This window comes from Ambystoma mexicanum, chromosome 12 (assembly GCF_040938575.1).
Source record: "Ambystoma mexicanum isolate Mex_15411 chromosome 12, UKY_AmexF1_1, whole genome shotgun sequence".
NCBI classification, from domain to species: Eukaryota; Metazoa; Chordata; class Amphibia; order Caudata; family Ambystomatidae; genus Ambystoma; species Ambystoma mexicanum.
This window is the reverse complement of record NC_090936.1, coordinates 659,197,544-659,216,938: the sequence shown is the minus strand read 5'-3', so window position 1 is coordinate 659,216,938 and position 19,395 is coordinate 659,197,544. Positions and strand designations below refer to the sequence as shown.

The 19,395-nt window shown below is 42.9% G+C and overlaps 1 protein-coding gene across 1 annotated transcript in view; it reads left to right on the top strand.

Annotated features, from left to right (window-relative positions):
• The window catches only part of COG5 (component of oligomeric golgi complex 5), a 2,640,594-nt gene that overhangs the window by 1,433,050 nt on the left and 1,188,149 nt on the right, over positions 1–19,395 (top strand). Inside the window, exons 9-10 of the mRNA XM_069629143.1 lie at positions 1,843–1,955; positions 2,060–2,137. Coding sequence (XP_069485244.1) covers positions 1,843–1,955; positions 2,060–2,137 — 191 coding nt within the window. The remainder of the gene's footprint in view (positions 1–1,842; positions 1,956–2,059; positions 2,138–19,395) is intronic.

Below are 19,395 nucleotides of genomic sequence, written 5' to 3'. Positions count from 1 at the left end.
TGTGTTCCTGGAGCTGAGCTATGATCCCTCTAGGAATTATTATAAACATCTGTTTGACTGCATTCTGAAGGATGCTTCACAGTGAACATCCGGTTGTATCACGAGAAATAATAAAACTACAGTAAAACCACAATACAAATAACATGTAATTTTACAGTCACATTGAAAGATGAATATATTTGTGAAAAGTGCAATTAAAATAATTTGATCAAACAGTATTACAGAGAACATAATGGTATTGGAATTTTGAGTATTTATGATATGGTTTCAGAGGGACAGTCATTGTTTTGGGACCAGGGCTGGCTCAACACATTAGGTGGAAAAGGAGCTCAAGTAGAACACTACAAAGGGGTGGCCTGGCAACATGATCCCTGTGTGTGGACAAGACTTAGTTTAGTTTGTTTATTTGTAGAGCTCACCAAGCCCTGAGGCGTCTGGGCACTAAGCTTACAAGTTATATAGTTAGATACAGTTAAATAATGTTTATGCCAATATATGTATATATATATATATATATATACGTACACAGGCGGCATTGCTTATATGCAGTTAAGTTACAGTCGCATGAATGGATGGGGTACACAGGCGGCATTGCTTATATGCAGTTAAGTTACAGTCGCATGAATGGATGGGGTACACAGGCGGCATTGCTTATATGCAGTTAAGTTACAGTCGCATGAATGGATGGGGTACACAGGCGGCATTGCTTATATGCAGTTAAGTTACAGTCGCATGAATGGATGGGGTACACAGGCGGCATTGCTTATATGCAGTTAAGTTACAGTCGCATGAATGGATGGGGTACACAGGCGGCATTGCTTATATACAGTTAAGTTACAGTCGCATGAATGGATGGGCTACACAGGCAGCATTGCTTATATGCAGTTGAGTTACAGTCGCATGAATGGATGGGGTACACAGGCGGAATTGCTTATATGCAGTTAAGTTACAGTTGCATGAATGGATGGGGTACACAGGCGGCATTGCTTATATACAGTTAAGTTACAGTCGCATGAATGGATGGGGTACACAGGCGGCATTGCTTATATGCAGTTAAGTTACAGTCGCATGAATGGATGGGGTACACAGGCGGCATTGCTTATATACAGTTAAGTTACAGTCGCATGAATGGATGGGGTACACAGGCGGCATTGCTTATATACAGTTGAGTTCACTTGCTCATCATTTCTATGAAACGGCTCTGTGGCACTGGAGGAGGTGCATCTTCTGCTGCTCATCATTCACTGTTATTTCCTTTTGGTGCCCAATTGTGTCTAATTTTCTTTGATTAGAATTGTAAATTATTTATTTGAATGCAAGGTTTCATGTGTCTTTCTGAGTCATGTGGTGTTGAGTGGGTTTCTGTAGGTGTTTGCGCAACTGCTGCTCAGAAAGGAGATGTAAAAAAAGTAATCTACACCTTTCATCTGATAGTCACTCATAAACTTAGCAAATAAAACAAAATAAGCTCACGGTCACAAGTGCGAAATTCACAAATTGTGCCACCTTCAGAGAACTAAAATTAGAGGCAATTTGCATTGTTTTTTGTTTTGATTTGCTTTCACACCATCTGCATCTGAGAGTGAAGAACGCAGATTTCTCGTTTTAAACCAACACGTGTTCTTACAGGCCACTGTAAGTGAGAAGGGAAGGGAAAGGCACAGTATATGTTGTCACTTGAGCTAGGGACTCCCACAGAGGTGATATTGAGAAATGTGATAATCTTCATGTGCTTCCTGCACAAAGAGGCAAGCAGAGGTTTGTGTGTGTGTGCTGTTTCATACCAGTTACTGGATATTCATTCATCACTTTGAAACCAACTTCTTTCTTACAACTGCTTAGGAGGTCCTGGCCGAGCTGCAATGCCCACACCAGGAAATAGCGCATCTTTCCGGGCCGCCCTGTGGACGAATATGGAGAAACTCATGGATCAAATTTGTGCGGCATGTGTTCAGGTAGAGTTCACCATCCTAGCTTTCAAAGGTTCTTCCTGTGTTCATTTTGAAATGGTAACCTATAAAGTGGTTGTTGGTTTTAATACACCACTCTCTTCCTTTAGGTGCAACATCTGCAAAAAGTTCTGATAAAGAAGCGAGACCCTGTTTCACACGTTTGTTTTATTGAGGAAATTGCAAAGGTAACATAGCGACGTCCATGTTGTAAAGATTAAAGGTTAATGGCAATTATGGTATCTTCAATGTTGATAGCTTTGTTTAGAATCACTATATCTATAATTCTTTCTACCTAAAATATGCCTGTTTGTCCCTTCCTTTGTTACCCGTTTTCTTTTTTTCTGACACTCCAAAATTCTTCACTCCTCCCCACCCCACGTATGGTGGCAATATGTTTCAGCATCTCTCAAAGCAGCACCAATTAATTCAGCTCTAATTTCATTGAAATAGTTTGAAGACATTGTTGACCTTGATGCAACAAAACACTGGCGAGTGATCACTGAATGAACACAGTTGCATTTCAGTTTAAACTATTCATTAGAAACCTAGAAATGTGTCGGAATGTTTTACTGACTGCGAGTGTTAGCATGCCCTGACTATCTCGTGGCTTTTACTCTGGCTTTCGTAGTTTGGGAATTTGTGATATTTCAAGCCACTTATGCTTACACTAGCTTCTTTGCTCCCTCTAGAAATTGTAGGGCTAAACAGTTCCTTAGGCTTGCATTGTTTTCCTTCTCTGAGGTATATGATTTACTAGTGTCTTACACTTCTTCAGTCCTCTCAGATTTTAGGGTAGCGGACATACTCCTGCATTCTCAATGGTTTCTTCACCCCACTCAGGCTATTGGCTACATGTGATATTCTAGCAGTCTATTGCTTCTTTAGTGCTGTCAGCGGTGTGGGGTAGGTGCCAGCCTCCAACAGTCTCAATGGCTTCTTCAGTCCCCTCAGGGTGTTCAGTAGATATGAGACGCCAGCAATTTCAACTTCTTCAGCTCCCTTAGGTTGTTGGGCAAGGGGCAGTCCAAACAATCTAGAGTGGAGGACAGGCAGTATTGGCATCGGACGTAGAGCCAGATTTAAAGTCTGAGCCAACATACACCTCTATCAGTAATCTTTCTCCCTTTGGTTGGGGCAATATCTATGCCCCTGTCAATTTAACAGGCTTTGAAGTGGGAGAATTCTTTAATGCCACAGATAATTGTGCCCCCCCTTGTGTTCGCCCTGGGATGGGGTTTGTTTATTACCTCAAAAATGTCTTCAGTACAGAACATAAGGATGCAATTAGCCATCTGGCCTTTACTACTCTTACCTGCTATCGATCCTTCGATTCACCTACCCCCATGAGCTTAACACAGTCAATGCCTCATCTTTCACTAATAGCCTGGTTCCTAGTGCCGAAAACGAACCCACAGTAGCTTCCTACTTGTGGAGGAATAGGATCTATGCTAATCAATATCATGATAAATAGCTGCTTCCAACTTCGCCGCTGGAGGTGGTACATGCTAAAGTAGTGTGTCCCTTGGCTCTTGCACTGTCCCTGGGCCCATCCATTTTCAGAACCCTACTATGAAGCCCATATGTTCCCGGAGGATAGCTCAGAGGCAACGTGCTCGCCTTGGAAGCAAAACGACACGGAGCACTACAGGTTCGATCCCCGGGTCTGCGCTTAGAAACCTCTGGGTAGTAAGAGTGTCATAAATAACATATTTATAACCTAATAACATCATATTAATATGAACTGGGACTCCAGGTAGGCGAGGCAACAATTACAGCGGTAACCTTGTCATGTTACAACCTCTGGGCAGCCTTTTCTGCTTCTGCTCTAATTCTTATAGGCGACTGAGCACATTTGGCCTCTGTCCATGTGGTTCCTTTTGAGCATCTCAACAGCAGGGTGCAAGACGGTGACTGTAATCCAAACAGTCCAAGACCCAGAGTACTTTAATTTTGTAACTTCATTGTATAAATATGAACAGAACAGCATTTAATGTAGCTCAAAGTAACTTAAGGAGCAGTACCAAATAAACCTATGGGAATACTTCCCGGGATTACAAATAAAGGTAAGATGGCCACTGTGTATGAGCGCAATAGAAATATAATTTCAATTCAGTCCTGCCCCCACCTTTTCTCACGACATGGGCTGTTGGATTATGGCTTTCCTTCAGAGTCCTCAGTGGCAAGGCTTTGTCCAACCCACTAGTTCCAGTATTTCTGCAGACCCATACCCCACAAAAACAATGTCCATGTCAGGCGTCTGCGAGCAATGAGGCATTACATTCCCTGGTTGCACAGACCATCCCCCCTTCTTGTCCACAGGGCTCCTGTTGTTCGAGGTTGTGTAAGTGGCCATATCCTTTCTCTCAAACCCCTTTTCTCAATGCAGGGTCTCTGACTTTGCTTGGTCCAATCTGGGTCGCCGGAACCTTCCTAGACGTGTTTGCTGTTCTTGCCCTGGCCTCTTGTTCTAATACCATTTCTTTCTCCCGCTTAGTGATCACTTTCTGACTCCCTAAATACCTCTTTGGAAGGAAACTCTCAGGAGGAGGAAACCATCTCCAGCCTTTCACTCTATCATCGTCTTCCTCCTATGAATAAAACGATCTCCATTCTTAAAATATCTCTCTACTTCCTTCTTCACTGCTTTGGGCACTTCTGTCTCCACTCTCTAAATCTGTGGATTGTGCACTCACTCTCAAAAGTCTCCAGGTAACTCCTATTCCCTCCTTCAAGTCTCAGTGTGACTCCTGCACCCATCCCTCCACATGCCAGGGTGTCTGTTGCAGCCTTATACACATCTCAGGGTGATTCTTGTGTCTCTTTCTCCAAACATCAGGGTGCCTCCTGCACCCCCTATTCCTAATCTCTGTACAAGGGTCGCCCTTAGCAGGTAACTTGAAATGTTGTATCCTGCTTCTCTTGATTCATAGAAAATTACTTTATTTTGAACAGTTGAACCTGCAACTCTATCCGATTCTTCACTACCTTAAGTGAGTGTCTGGAAATGATTTGTCGTAAAGGAAAATTTCTCTTTCTATGCCAGTATTTTTTGGTCTGGAAAATGTTTGCATTGGCTCTGCATGCAGTTTTCCAACAGACCTTTGGTTTATGGGGAAGGTACTTCCAATGTGCATGCACCCTGCATTTCAGCAAGGACCCAATGCGGGTGGTCTTAATCCCCATATACCTATTCCTGATCCAACATCCGTTAGCTTGGAATGGCACCCAGCCCATTCGACTTCCCTCCGGAGAGTCCCCAAAGTTAAGGAGTTTGTCACATAGGTACACACAGTTGGCTCTTTCTCTCCAGTGGGATCATGAACCTCTTTGCTAATCAGCCCTTGTCTTCATTCCAACACCCTCCCACCTTTCCACCCCCAGAAGCTCAAGACTCCATTAACATTAATGACTCCCTGTTGGGGGTTGGGAGCCCAATCTGAAATCTTTCAGGAATCACAACCTCTGGTGATCCCGTACACATCAAAGCATTTCAATAACCTAGAACCAATGGTCATTTGGTTGGCCCTGAAGGTGTTCCTTTCTTTGGTCGTGGGTTGTTGTGATTTTATATTTATAGACAAAATCTGCCCTCTTCTCCATTAGCATGCAAGGAATGTGGTAGGATCGTCAGTTGTGCTTTATAGCTCTTAACTTCTGAAACCGAGCACTGTTGCTGGAACATTTTGTGACAGCAGCCTGTGTGCCTGGGGGACCCAATCTGAATGCGTTTTCTCTGTGCAGATTATGGTGCATTGCACACAAATGAAAGTGCCACCCCTCCATCGCCCTCTAGATTTTCCAGATGTCAGATTATTGGATGGGTATTTTTCTAGACAGCAGAACCACAGATGTGTCTGGTTTGCTTCCTAGCACTGCAAGTACCCCGTTTCCCTGTGCAAGCCATTTCTGCTGAGAAGGTATCATCTGATTCAATATACATTTATTCTCCTTGATGAACTCTTGTGAAGGCATCATGAAGAAAGACATATTAAACAGACTTAAAGTTCAAAATAAAAATACTTTATTAAATTTAAGGATGGTAGAATGCCTAACTTGCGCTGAACATAACTAAGGAAAGTCTGAGTCAGAGTTCAACTTAAAGGTCCGTCTGTGTCCAAACCCCATACTTGCCCTCACAACTAAAGCTGAACAATGTTTAGGGATGGCAATCATAAAGGAAATACTCATTAACTCAACTTTCTGAGCTTCTTCCAGCTCACAGCTCTCTTTGAGCTCCCCTTCCCCAAGTGTTAGAAAGTTCCACAAAAGATTTAAGATTACCTCTCTCTAGTTCAAGGTGATACAGTTCCAAACAATCCTCTGGGTTCCTTTCCCTAAGTTCCAAGCAACACAGTTGAAAACAAAAAGGTCTTGAGGCTGTCCTCAACACTATACATGCAGTTCCTCAAGTCTCAAGGTTCCCTTCCCCAATACTTTAACTTCGCCAATTATACTTGTTTCAGTCTAACACAACTCAAGGTCGACCTGACCCTCTTTCTCGTCTGCGTCACCAGTTCACTTACAGTGCTCTTTATTAGTTTCTTCCACAATGTCCTTGGTTTTCAGCATTCAGGGCTCACTGGTCTAGGCGCAGTTGTCAGACTACACTGTCCACCCATCACAAGTTGCGCAACCAGGATCCCTGGGCTCTAAAGCCCACACAGGTTCTTCAATATTTGTCCCTGTGTACCAAGTCACCTTCACTCAGTTCCTCTTTATCGGCCTCTTGGCTTTTATGTGCAGATTTACACTCCCCTGGCTTTTCCTTGTCAGCCACTTGGCTCTGCCATCACGTGTCACACACCTCTTACCAGTCTTTGGCCTTGCCGCACTGTATTCACTCATAAAAGTTCACTTTGAGGTGGGTTTGTTCGCTCCCCACCTTTCTATAACACTCTGTCACACTTGCACACTGTTCCATAATTCGCTTTCACATAGACACCTTGACTGTCCTTTTTATTTGCTTGGCCCATAAAGTATTATTCCATTCAGCATTTAATATGCTTAGTTTCAGGGTTTCATTCCATTTGGTATACAATATGCATTTGTTTTGCTTACTTTCGAGGACTGATAATTATTTACAGTCTGCTAGGAGCACCCAGGTATTCGAGTGCCCAACACTCAACAGCTCACTGCGTCTCCTTCCGGCAGCTCCCGCAACTTCTTCTCTGCTTCTGAAGCTGGTAAGTCCACCTTTCCGATCCCCGCTCGCTGGCCGGGTGTTTCACTCTGCACACCAGCAATGTAAATGCCTCTTTACAGACACGGGCGGCACCCTCTCTTCTTTGGGCTTTCTCGCAGCTCCATGTAATAAAAGATACTGAGGCAGATTATGGTTTGGGAAGGGAACTTTATTATACGGCCCCTGGCGTCGATGGAATGACCAAGATAGGAGACTTCATTACACTTTATATTGCATTTCTCCAGTTTGAGGGTGAGTCCACTTTTTTGAATAATCTGTAATACGCCCATTAATTTGGCGTCGTGCTCTTCTTCAGTTTTAGCTGATATGAGAATGTTGTCCTGGAAACATTGTACTCCATCGAGGCCTCCAAAGAGATGTGACATGAGTCTCTGGAAGACTGCTGCAGCGGAAGCAAGCCCGAATGGCATTCTGTTGAACATGTATGCTCCCAAAGGTGTGACAAATGAGTTGAGGGCTTTAGAGCTGTCATCTAAGGCAATTTGGTGATATGCTGAGGAGAGGTCTAAGGTGCTGAAATAGTTTGCTGGTTTCATGGTCGATAAGAGTTCAGCTATGTTAGGAAGTGGGTGTCTGTCAACCCATATATTTTTGTTGAGATCTCTCAAGTCAACACACATCCGTATGGAATTGTCGGGTTTCTTCACTAGGACGATGGGGGCATGCCATTCAGAACTCTCTATGGGTTGTATAATGTTCTCATTGCAAAGACGTGTGAGTTCATCTTTAAGTGCTGCTTTAGTCCCAAAGGGGACTCCACGCACTCGATGGACCACTGGGGCGGCTCTTCTTTTCAATATGATTCTGTGTTGGAAACCCTTGAGCAGACCGATATTATTGCAGAACACTTTGGGGAATTGCTGAGCCAAATTGGATTTGATGTCAGTGTTGCTTTTGAGCACGCTCAATATAGGAGTATCCTCCCCAGGGTGGATTTTCACTTGGAGAGCCGCTTGCTCTTCCCATCCTACTACCGAGGAACCGTTCTTGGCTACAAACAACTTACAGTATGTTTGTCTGTCGTGAAACTTGAGTTTGACCCATGTGTACCCAATGATGTCAATGGGTGTTTTTCCATACCCTGTGGCTCTCACCGAGGAGTTCCGTAGATCATGGACTTTACCAGAAAGCACTTTTACAAAGGTCTCAAGATCCACCATGGTATATGGGGACCCTGTGTCTACCATAACCTTCAAGGGTATATCGTTGACGTACATGTTAACCCATGGACCGCTCGACTCTTGGAAAGAGGTGACCGTGAGGATCTGCACTTGTGGACGTGTCTGGTTGATGGACAACATGCTCTCTGACGCTTGGTCGTAGTCCACTGTCTTCACAGACCCATATTTGTTGAATGGTCGTCTGTTGAAGTTACCGGATCTTCCTGGTCTCCCTCGGATGTTGCGGCAGACTTTGGTGAAATGACCCAATAAACCACATTTGTAGCACTCGACATTGTTAGCAGGGCACACTTTCCCCGCGTCGTGGCGTTTATACCACCCACACTTATGACAGCGCGTGGGGTTTTGATTGTCATATACTGAAACTCTCCCTCTTCTGGAGTTACCTCTGCTTCTTTGAGGTGCACTCCTCACGGCTGCTACCAAGGCTCCATCATGTTCAGATTCAGAGAAGCCATCTAAGCCATCTATGGACTTCACCTCAACACTCTCTTTTATGACCCAGTCTCTCCTTCATGCATCGGTCCCCGAATTCCATACTTCTCACTATTTCAGTAGCTTGATCTAGTGAGGGGTTCTTCGTTTGCCACCGTTTTTGTTGTATGCGGGGATCTGCTACATTGAGTGCCAGCTGGTCTCTCAAATATTCATCTCCAACACCAGTGAAGTCACACGTAGACATGAGCACCCTGAGGGAGGCAATGTAGGCATCAACTGGTTCACCCTTTGCCTGTTTCCGGGAAAAGAACTTGTACCTCTCCAAAACCACGTTTGTTTTGCCGCCAAAATGCTTGGTGAGTTTTGCCAAGGCTGTGTCAAATTTCCAGTTGCCGTCGCCCTCTGCATGATCTGGCTCGGGAAGTGCCCTGAATATTCTTAGGCCTTCGGCCCCTATGCAGTTCAGGAGGGTTGCTTCCTTGAGATCATCATTGAATTTACCGCCACCAATGGCTCTGAGATATATCTGAAAGCTTTCTAGCCATTGCTCCCAGGGGCATGTTGGGGTACCGGGGCAAGGAAGAAACTTGGTGGGGTGTGGCACGTTCTGCATGATTGGCTGTGAGGAGGGTGTGGGGTGTGGTCACTCCCCCATTCAGTGTCTCCTCTTTGTAGTTGTCCAATGTGCTTGAGTGCAGTATCTGATGTTTGAGGATTGTTACGTGCACTATGAGTCCTGTGCACAATTTCTCTAAGTCACAGAGTCTCTAGGGCGAAGGGAAACTTGTTGTTCTGTGTTTCACAATGTCTTTCTGTGCTCCTTTCACTGCTTCCTGTGATCTGTGAGGGCGTTGTGGTGTGAGGCTATATGTATTTGGGGCTGCTGGGATGGTGGTTATGGAGTCTTTGGGAACACAACTGCGACCCCAGGTGTGTTTTTTTTTTAACTGCCCCCTGCAGCCAGTGGGGGCGCTGTAGTGCGCGGCTTTAATCTTTGGGGCTGCTTCGATCAGCTGATCAGCAGCTGAGAATCCGCGGCGCGGTTGCCGTGGAAGATAGTGTGGATAAAATGGCGGCACGTGGGGCATGTTGTGAGGTGCTTTCCTCAAACGCCCGTTGGTGTGAAATCATAAGACGCGTGTTGAGCGCTGCAGCTGTTACGGGCCAAAGTGAAGGAAATGGGTACTTGCTGTGCCGTTCTGCCGCTCCGCGAGTCTGTCGGGCGGCCCATCTCCCTTCTCACTCGGGGTTGTGGAGGGGGGAGGCAGGCGGGGGCGGCAATGTGGAGAGCCGCAGGGGCCGCCTCTGGTGCTGAAGACTGGTAGTAGGGCGAGCAGGGAAGCTCCGGGGGCCGGATGCAGGTCATCGGGGAAAAGGGGAGGCCTCGTCGCCAATGTAATAAAAGATACTGAGGCAGATTATGGTTTGGGAAGGGAGCTTTATTATACGGCCCCTGGCGTCGATGGAATGACCAAGATAGGAGACTCCAGCTGCTCGCTCTTTGTCACGGAGGCTCGCAGACCTGCGGCAAGCACATGGTCCACTTACTGTCGACCCTGCAAATCCTCTGGGATATCTGTCGGTGTCCTTGCTCCTTTTCCAGTCACACCGCAGATCCCTCCTCTCAAACAAGGTCCCTTGCTGGTCCCTCTCACACAGGCCTACCTGTTGTTTTCTATTCTGCCCCACTGGTCTCCCTTTATACACCAGCATCCCCTTGACAGGCTGCAGGGGTGGATGCCTCATTAGACTTGCCTGACCATAATTAAAGGGACATGCCTGACCTTCACAGCACTTGGCAGGCATCTTCCTCGTCCCAGTACTAAAGTGGTGAAATGGTGTAGTGTTCATTACTCATAGTTGCCTCTTATTCTTCCTCGTCCTAGTACTGTCCAGTGTCACATGTGGGGAAATGAGGGGAACAGGTTTATAGTAACCCATACAGGTCAGGAAAAGGTTAGATTGGTCCTCAATAGGAAAAGGGGGCTACTATGTCTCTACTGTGGGCACCCCACTGCCATCTCTAAGGACTGTCCACCGAGGTGATCCTCCCTGGCTTCTCCACCCCTAAGGTCAGGCTCCAAGAGCGATGGCCTTTCCCTGGCCACCTAAGCAGAGGATCCAGGGAGAGTAGGAGTGAGAATACCCTCATGTTTCACACACTCTCCAAACTAGTACAGAAACCTCAAATGAGTAGCACCTGCAGTTTTATTCTGGGTCCTCTATGTTCCAGTCCTCATTGTTTTTTAAGTCATCTGTCCAGACCCCTTTGCACTTCCATGTCCTCCTTTGGGAGGAACTGCTGTCTTAAGAGGAAGGACCAGCATGTAATTTTGCAGCTTCGAACCGTCATACTTAATGGTAGGTCACCTGGGACTTTCTTTGGGGAACAAAGCACTTGTACAAGCAGACCGCTTTCCACTCGATCCCATTATGGTAGCAGATGAGTTTGATTTCGGTCACTGGACATTGAAAAAGGGCCCAACCCCTTTTGCTCATTGGCTTCTAACCTTTCTTCCTTTATACATTTATACACCTAGCTGAACAGCCATACAAGTTGATTGCAGGTGTTATCTTGCCACCATTGGAGACTACAGGAATATCAACATGATTTATTTTCACTTTCTAAAGTTGTAGTTAAGAGATTTCAATTGCCCTCCTCCAAGTGTTTCTCCTGTTGAAGCCTCAGATTGCTGGCTGATACCTCGACATAGTAATGGTAACTCTACCTCACAATTCTTTTGAGCCTTTGGCTTCAACTGTTCACTGATAAATATGGTTTTCTAATTGGGGTTTACTTTTCCAGAAGAATTGCAAACCGTAGGTTCTGCTTTCTAAGAAGCCTTTCACAATCTTCCACAAGGACATGGTATTATTTTACTGTTGCCTTCTTGCCTGCCTGCCTGCCTGCCTTCCTTATAAGATGTACGTGTTAATGTGGAAATCTATCTACCATCTTTTTTTCCAAACCCATGGTTGGAGGCTGTTAGTAACTTTCATACCAGCAATATTCGCAGGGCCCTTCATTATGCTCTATCCAAAAATAAACCTCTTGTGAAATCCAATAGACTGGTCTTCGATCATGGACACCGAAAGTAATTACAATACGCCCCAAGGATCCTGTTTGCAAATGGATTCTTTTTCATGTCGGAGTGCTATTCCTCCAGTGGACGTACTCCCCTAAAGTTCTACGCACTCATTTAGAACAAACACAGACAGCTTCAGTGGCTTGTCAGCCTAAAATGCCTCTTGGCGTCATTTGCAGGCCAGCCACATGAACTACCCCTCATACCTTGTACAGGCACTATGACTTGGACACAAGTTCTGAGTGTGGTACTCACGTGGCACAGGGGCTTCATAGGAAAATGCTATGGTCTATATTCCTGTTGATGCTACCTTCACCTCCCCACCTGTTGCTGCTTGGTGAATCTCCCATTGATATGGGAGAAAGATGACAAGACGTGTTCATTACAGACCATTTTTTTAGCTCTTTATTTATAATTTTTCAACATAGATTAACAAATGAACAATATTTACATCTTCGGTCATTGCATTATACATAACATCATAATCGAACAACGCTCAAAGCAAGAACTACAGTTACTATACAATTCACAAAATGACCTAGACCTGATACAGTAAAAAGCTAAATCTACACACTAACTAGACACCAACAAACAATGAGGACTTGATAAACAAAGAACATGACAGACACCAACAACCCCCTCCCCCCATCCCAATAATTTCCTTATTACTGAAAACAAAACAACTCCACTATACAATTCAAACTTTGGTCATCCATAAGGGTTGGTGAAACTTCCCCACATTTCATCATAGAACACTTCTTCATGTTGCTTATGATAGATAGTCTTTTCATATCTTGATAAAACCAGCACATCTAAAATCCACTCTTGCACTGTGGGCTTCTTTCTGGTCTTCCAAACCTTTAGTATTTGCTTAGTCGCCACCAATAAAGTGTTGCTAATCCAACAAGATGTTCCCCAACCTATATTATGACCACTTCTTGGTAACTGCAGGATTTTTGCCAAGGGATTACGCGGATAAGTAATCTTCCAGATGTGAACAATGCCTATCAACAACATCCTTCCAAAAATGTCTCACTCTTTCACAACTCCACAACAAATACAGCAGACTGCCCCACCCCAACACTTGTCATTATCGATCATCCCTAAGGCACACATGCGTGCGGGGGTCCAATATAGTTTGCCCAAAACTCTCTGATGAACATACCGCAACTGTAAATCCGCTTTAGCATTTATTGGGACTTTCCATACCCTTTGCCACTCATCTATTGAAAGATCTCTACCTAGCTCTTCCGACCACGACAGTCGCAACTTTTCCCAAAAATTTAACCATTTTGCATCACATTGCATAACCTTCAAGATATACGATACTTTCTGAGCTCCTTAGGTCACTATTTGGAAAACATACAGTTTCTGTAAGAGTGGTGAACCCATCATCTCTCTCCTTTCAGTGAGCAAGTCAACCAATTCACCATATCTTCTTAACTCTCTACGTCCGAATCCAAATCTCTCTACCAGCCTCTCAAAAGCTATCGCTCCTTCATCACTCCATACATCACCAATTTTCATATTGCTGTTCTCTCTCCAGCACCTCCAATTTAGTATCTTATTAATCTGAAGACCGGGATTATACCAAAGAGAGGCCTCTTTATAAATTAATAATACTTCCCCATTTCCTACAATTAATGAAGCCAATGCATATTTTGTTGCCAATACTGTTTTCAAACCTTGCACCTTCCCTGGTAACTTCCCAAAAGAAAATAGGCATTTAATGTAGTATGGCAAAAATGTCTGCTTCTCAATTTGCACCCACCACGGCATCTGAATCTGATCTCCACTGGAGTAGCTAGACAACTTTTTCAACAAGAACCCATTATTATAATTCTGTAATATCTGGTATACGAAGCTCCCATTCTTAACACTTCTAATCATAATATAATGTGGAATTCTGGCCCCTTTCCCTAACCCCATAGAAAGTTTCGAAACCGCCTATCTATATGCCCCAGAGCACCCTTCGTAAAGAGTAGGGGCAACGATTGGATAATATATAAAACCTTTGGCAATAGAAGCATTTTTATTGCATTTGCTTTACCCCATATAGTTAAAGTTATACGCCCCCATTTCACAATATCCTTTTGAAGCACCTCAATGATCTTATCCACATTATAATTTACAATCCTTTTAATATCTCGTACAATATGAATACCCAAGTACTTGACACACTCAGTCTTCCAATTACAATTCCATCCTAATAGTTGTTCGAGTCCTGATGAGATCCTCACTGGGAATACTACAGTTTTTCCCCAATTGATCTTTTAACCTGATAACCTTCCTACCTCATCAAAAACATTTTTCAAAATACTTCCCCCCTCTACAGGGTTATTCAAAATAACCACCACATCGTCCGCATATGCCAATAATTTGACCTCTCCATCTCCTACATCTAAACCTCGAACACCCCCATGTTGTCGTATATATGCTAACAGTGGTTCTAATACCAAATTAAACAACAACGGTGACAAGGGACCGCCTTGCCTTGTGCCTCTATATAATGAGAATGCAGCGGAAAACATCTCATTCACCCATACCTTAGATGTTATGTCTGTTTGTAGTGCCTGAATGGCTTTAAGGAAAAAGGGGCCAAATCCCAATTTTGCCAATGTGTTGTTTAAGAATCTCCAATTGACCCTATAAAAGGCCTTCTCGGCGTCTAAAATGATCAACAAAATATATTTAATCTAGAGTTTGATAAACTCATTATATCTAATAGCGTTCTTATATTGTCATATCCATATCGCCCTTTCATAAATCCCGTTGAGATCGCTCCACCAACCCTCCCATATATTTTTCCAATCTTATAGTAAGGATTTTGGGAAATATCTTTGTCTACATTGAGCAGGGAAATAGGTCTGTAATTACAACACTTAGGTGTATCCTTTCCAGGTTTCAGAATTAATGTGATGATTGCCTCTTTCATTGAATTGCATAACTTCCCTTCTCATTCTCACACAATACCGGCGCTAACACTTCATCATATTCTTGATAAAACTCAACTGTTAAACCATCCATTCCTGGTGACTTTCCTTTTTTTTAATCCCTCAATTACAGTCAAAACCTCCAAAGTGGTGATTGGTGCTTCCATGAAGTTCCTACCTTCTTCAGAAATCATGGGAAGGGTCATTTTCTCGAAAAAGCTATCCAATTCATCCACCCTCGGAGTAATATCCTCAGTATACAGATTAGCATAGAATTAATGGAAACATTCACCTATTACATCCTTCTTATCCATCATATTTCCCAGCACATCCTCAACTTTGTGAACATACAGTCTTTCTGAATAACTCTTCAGCCTGTTTGCCAACAATTTTCCTGCTCTGACTCCTCCTTCCCAATTTTCTTGGTTTACATAATAGATTCCCCTCTCAACTTGCGAATTCACTTCACTTTTCAAGGCTTCCTTTGTACTAACAATCCTAATCTTTACACTCTCTTCTTTTGTCAATGCATATTCACTTTGAAGATCCCTTAGTTCTTTCTCAAGTTCCTTTAATCTAGCCTCTCCATCTTTCCGTACCCTGGCAGTCCAATTCATGAGTTCCCCTCTAATAGGAGCTTTAAAAGAGTCCCACACCACTATACTATCTGCTGTCCCCCATTTATCTTAAAATATTCAGGTATACATGTTGTTAATGCCTTAGATGCATCCCTATTTTTCAATACAAACGATTGCAGCCTCCATCTGTAAACTCCTCGCCTCTGTGAGAGTAAATCCAATTTAGTCAGTATCATTAAGTGGTCTGAAATGTGTCATTCCCCTATACTCACACCCTTTACTTTCTCAATCAGATTATCTGACATTAATATGTAGTCAAGCCTAGAGTATGAATTGTGTACCGGTGAATAAAATGAGAATTCCTTTTCTCCCCAGTGAAGGCTCCTCCATACATCAACTATATCATATACTTCCATGAACTCTTTGAATTCTCTACTTGCCTTCTGCCGTGTAAAATGACTAGTTGAGGACCTGTCCATTTTAGGGTCTATCACACAATTAAAATTACCACCTAAGATAACCAAATCACCTCTCATATCCCTTAGCATTGCCTTCAGAGAATTGAAGGAATTTCCCCCTCCCGCGCATGCGCCATATATAGAACCAATCGTCATTAAGATGCCCTCATATTTTAGGTCAATCATTATGATACGTTCCTCACTATCCATACTTATATTTCCACGCTTGCTCCAAAACCTTTCCTCAACAAAATCCCAACCCCTCTGGAATTAGAAGAGTGGCAATTTAACAATATCTTTGTATATCTCTTATTAGTTAGAAGGCTACCAGAACCATCCACCAAATGTGTTTCCTGTAGAAACGCCACATCAGTTTTCTCCAGCCAAAGTTTAGACAACACTTTCTTTCTTTTTCGTGGACAGTTTAAACCTTTTACATTCCAAGTACACACTGATACTGGCCCCTTCATAGTTCCTATTTAAACATCATTACCTTTCATATTCTAAGCCACCAACAACCATCCACTGATACTTTCCTCTTCATACCACATTCTTCATTAATACAATACTTGAAACCAGTAGTCTGTTCAGAATTCTGATCACATGGAGTTGAACAGTATAAGTTTCCCTCCCACCCACATAGACAACAAAAGACAACTGTAGTACTCAATCTAAAAACCTTATTAAAACAAGAAACACAAAAAAACACCAGACTCACGCAAAACCAAACCTATACAGACCTGAAAGATTTTACATCACCTGAAGCCCAATTAACACCAGGCTTGAAATGAGCTAGCATATGTACAATGAATATAGTATTCTGAACCATACCTACCAGAACCTTATGCCCACAAAAAATAAAATATATACATCATATCCTAACCTAACTTACCATCACTACTTATAAGACCCCCCATTTCACACTAATAAATACTCTATCTAAAGAAATGCCCCATGAACTTGAAGAATTAATATAGAGATACCTATAAGCATTGAACTAAATACATTAAAATATCACCTCTCCCTTATATAACACTTACATAAAAAATGAAAAAAGTATATCAATATAGTGTAACATGTTCAGCTATACTCTGAAATCATCTCCCAATTATCTCACTCCCCACACAATCGGACCCATACCACCATTCTCAAAATTTTAAATTACACGCAAGAATATCCTGAAATCTACACAGTCTGTCACTATATAGTTCTAATCGTACTAGAGCAGATATGATGTTTGATTTGCATGAAAGATTTCCAGTAATCTGCATCTTGACCACAACATATGCAGCAGTAGAATACCCCTCCCCTTCCCACAAGATAAAATACATCTCAATACAGATTGCAACCCCAATAATATACATAGCTTTTTAAAATCAGCGACCTTTCCCCAATAACACCCAGCCTCTCCAGTTCCCACATTAACAGATTACAATTGCTTCCTTAACATGCACATTTATAATACAAAATGTGACATAACAGCATTCACCCACCACAAAGCAAGGGCGACTATATAAAAATGCAGCCTGCTTGGGCAACGAAAATAATGTACCCTTTATTGCATCTGCCTCTGCTACAGTAGTCAGTAAGTCTGACATAAGGAGGCAAGCAGTGCAAGATGCTGTAATACAAACTCAATTAGCCATAAATGTGAAAAGCCTCTTCTGCATGCACATTACAGTTTGTCTCATAACTCACAGCTTCCTGCTTAATACCGTATCAAACAAATCATGTTGTAGTGTGTTTTTTTTTCTTTTCTTTTCTTTCCATTTGTAGTTAAGAGTTCTTGGGGAAAAAACATTGGTGACCAAGAAGCTAGCACGAGCCGCTTATGGACGCACAATGATGTTATGATGTTAACGTTATGTCCCATATGCCGCCATCACCCATTTACCTAGACCAGCTGAGAAACTTTGTCCCGGAACATACACAAAACACTCTGTGGACTCTCTTCCAGGATCTGACATAGTTAGGTGTTGGAAGTCTCAAAGAGTGGAGCAATACGAATCAGTAATGGAAGTATCAACATGAGCCTAATAGCTCAGATCAGCGTAGCATTTGTCAGCAGCAGCGCCGTAGTGCGGATCGATGTTGTACCACATAATAATGTTGGAAGTATCAACAGGGGTGTAGTAGCAATCGGTACCACCCATGCTTCAGCCAAGGTCTTCGTGTACTTTCCATTTCTGAGCTGTTGTCCCGTTTTCCACTTTAAATTCGAGCCGGTGTCAGTTAGTGGCTGCGTTTCCAGTAGCTGTAAGTGTTTAAGAGGGGTGAAAATGAACGCAGTTTCCCGCTCCCCCACTGTCAGAACGCCAATATAGTTTAGGGGGTAGAATAAGAATACTGTAGAAAACAAGGGGTATAGACTGTACTATATAGTATGCGTTCTAATTAGGAACAATGTGCTCCAATCTCGGCTTCTCCCTATTTTGTGATCCTGGTCAAAAATACGTTATGAGCATGGTTTCAATGTCAGTTATGGCACCATTAAAAAATACAACACAGAGCGTACCGATGGACCTTAAAGCGGCAGAGAGGTGCTTGGAACTATGACATAGCATAATAGTACAGATCAGTGTTGGAAGTATCAGCTGAAGCGTGACAGCATAGTACAATGTTCAAGCTACTGCAGATATGAAAATCCAAGCGAACATCCAGTCCAGACTCAGACACATTCTCAGTTCTTCCACCGCCGTCCCCACTCACCGTCATCCCGTCAATCAGCGCTGCTTCACGAACCAGTTAGTGTAACGTTGCTCCTTATTTTTCATGCTCCATCATGCCACTCTTCCGTATTACACTGTGCACGTTATGCGACTCAACGTGACTTGCAGAAAGGTTCGTTCTTCCATTATTTCTCATTTACTATGACTGCTTAGATTTAACATTAGCTGCATGCTAAGCTGTTTAAATCAACGGTGGTTTTGCGGCGGCCATTTTCTTTCTTTAAACCAATATTAAAAACAATGTAAATTTATTAAACATGCTTGTTAAATAGATGGAAGTAGACGTCAATACAGTTAAATGAGCAAATCCAGATCCAGTTATCATCCACAATGATGTTGAAGTGACGAAAACAATTCAGATCTCCCTTTCTTTTTTCTTGATTTATTAGATGCTGATTCTACATCTGATGACACACCTTCCATAGGATCTAAATCCAAGTCAGTTAAAAAAGCTTCTGCTGATTTATTTTCACTAAAAGAGTGTAGGCGGCCATGAACTACCACCCTGAAGATGGCAGGATAAATCATATAATATTTCACTCTTCCTTCGTGCTTTAATCTTGGCTTTATCAAATGCCTTCCTCTTCTCCAACACATCTCTACTTAAGTCCAAAAATACCATTATCTTGTTACCTCCCCAAGCAAGATCCCTCAACTCACGAGCTCTCTTCAAAATAAGTTCCTTCACTGGGAATCTTAGAAATTTGACAATAAAATGTCTGGGTCTCTCACCCAGAGAGGGTTTAGGACCAAGAGACTGATGTGCCCTCTCTATCTCCAACGTAAATGCTGAATCTAGATTCAATAGTTTTGGTAATGTGTTTTGCAGAAAGTCTA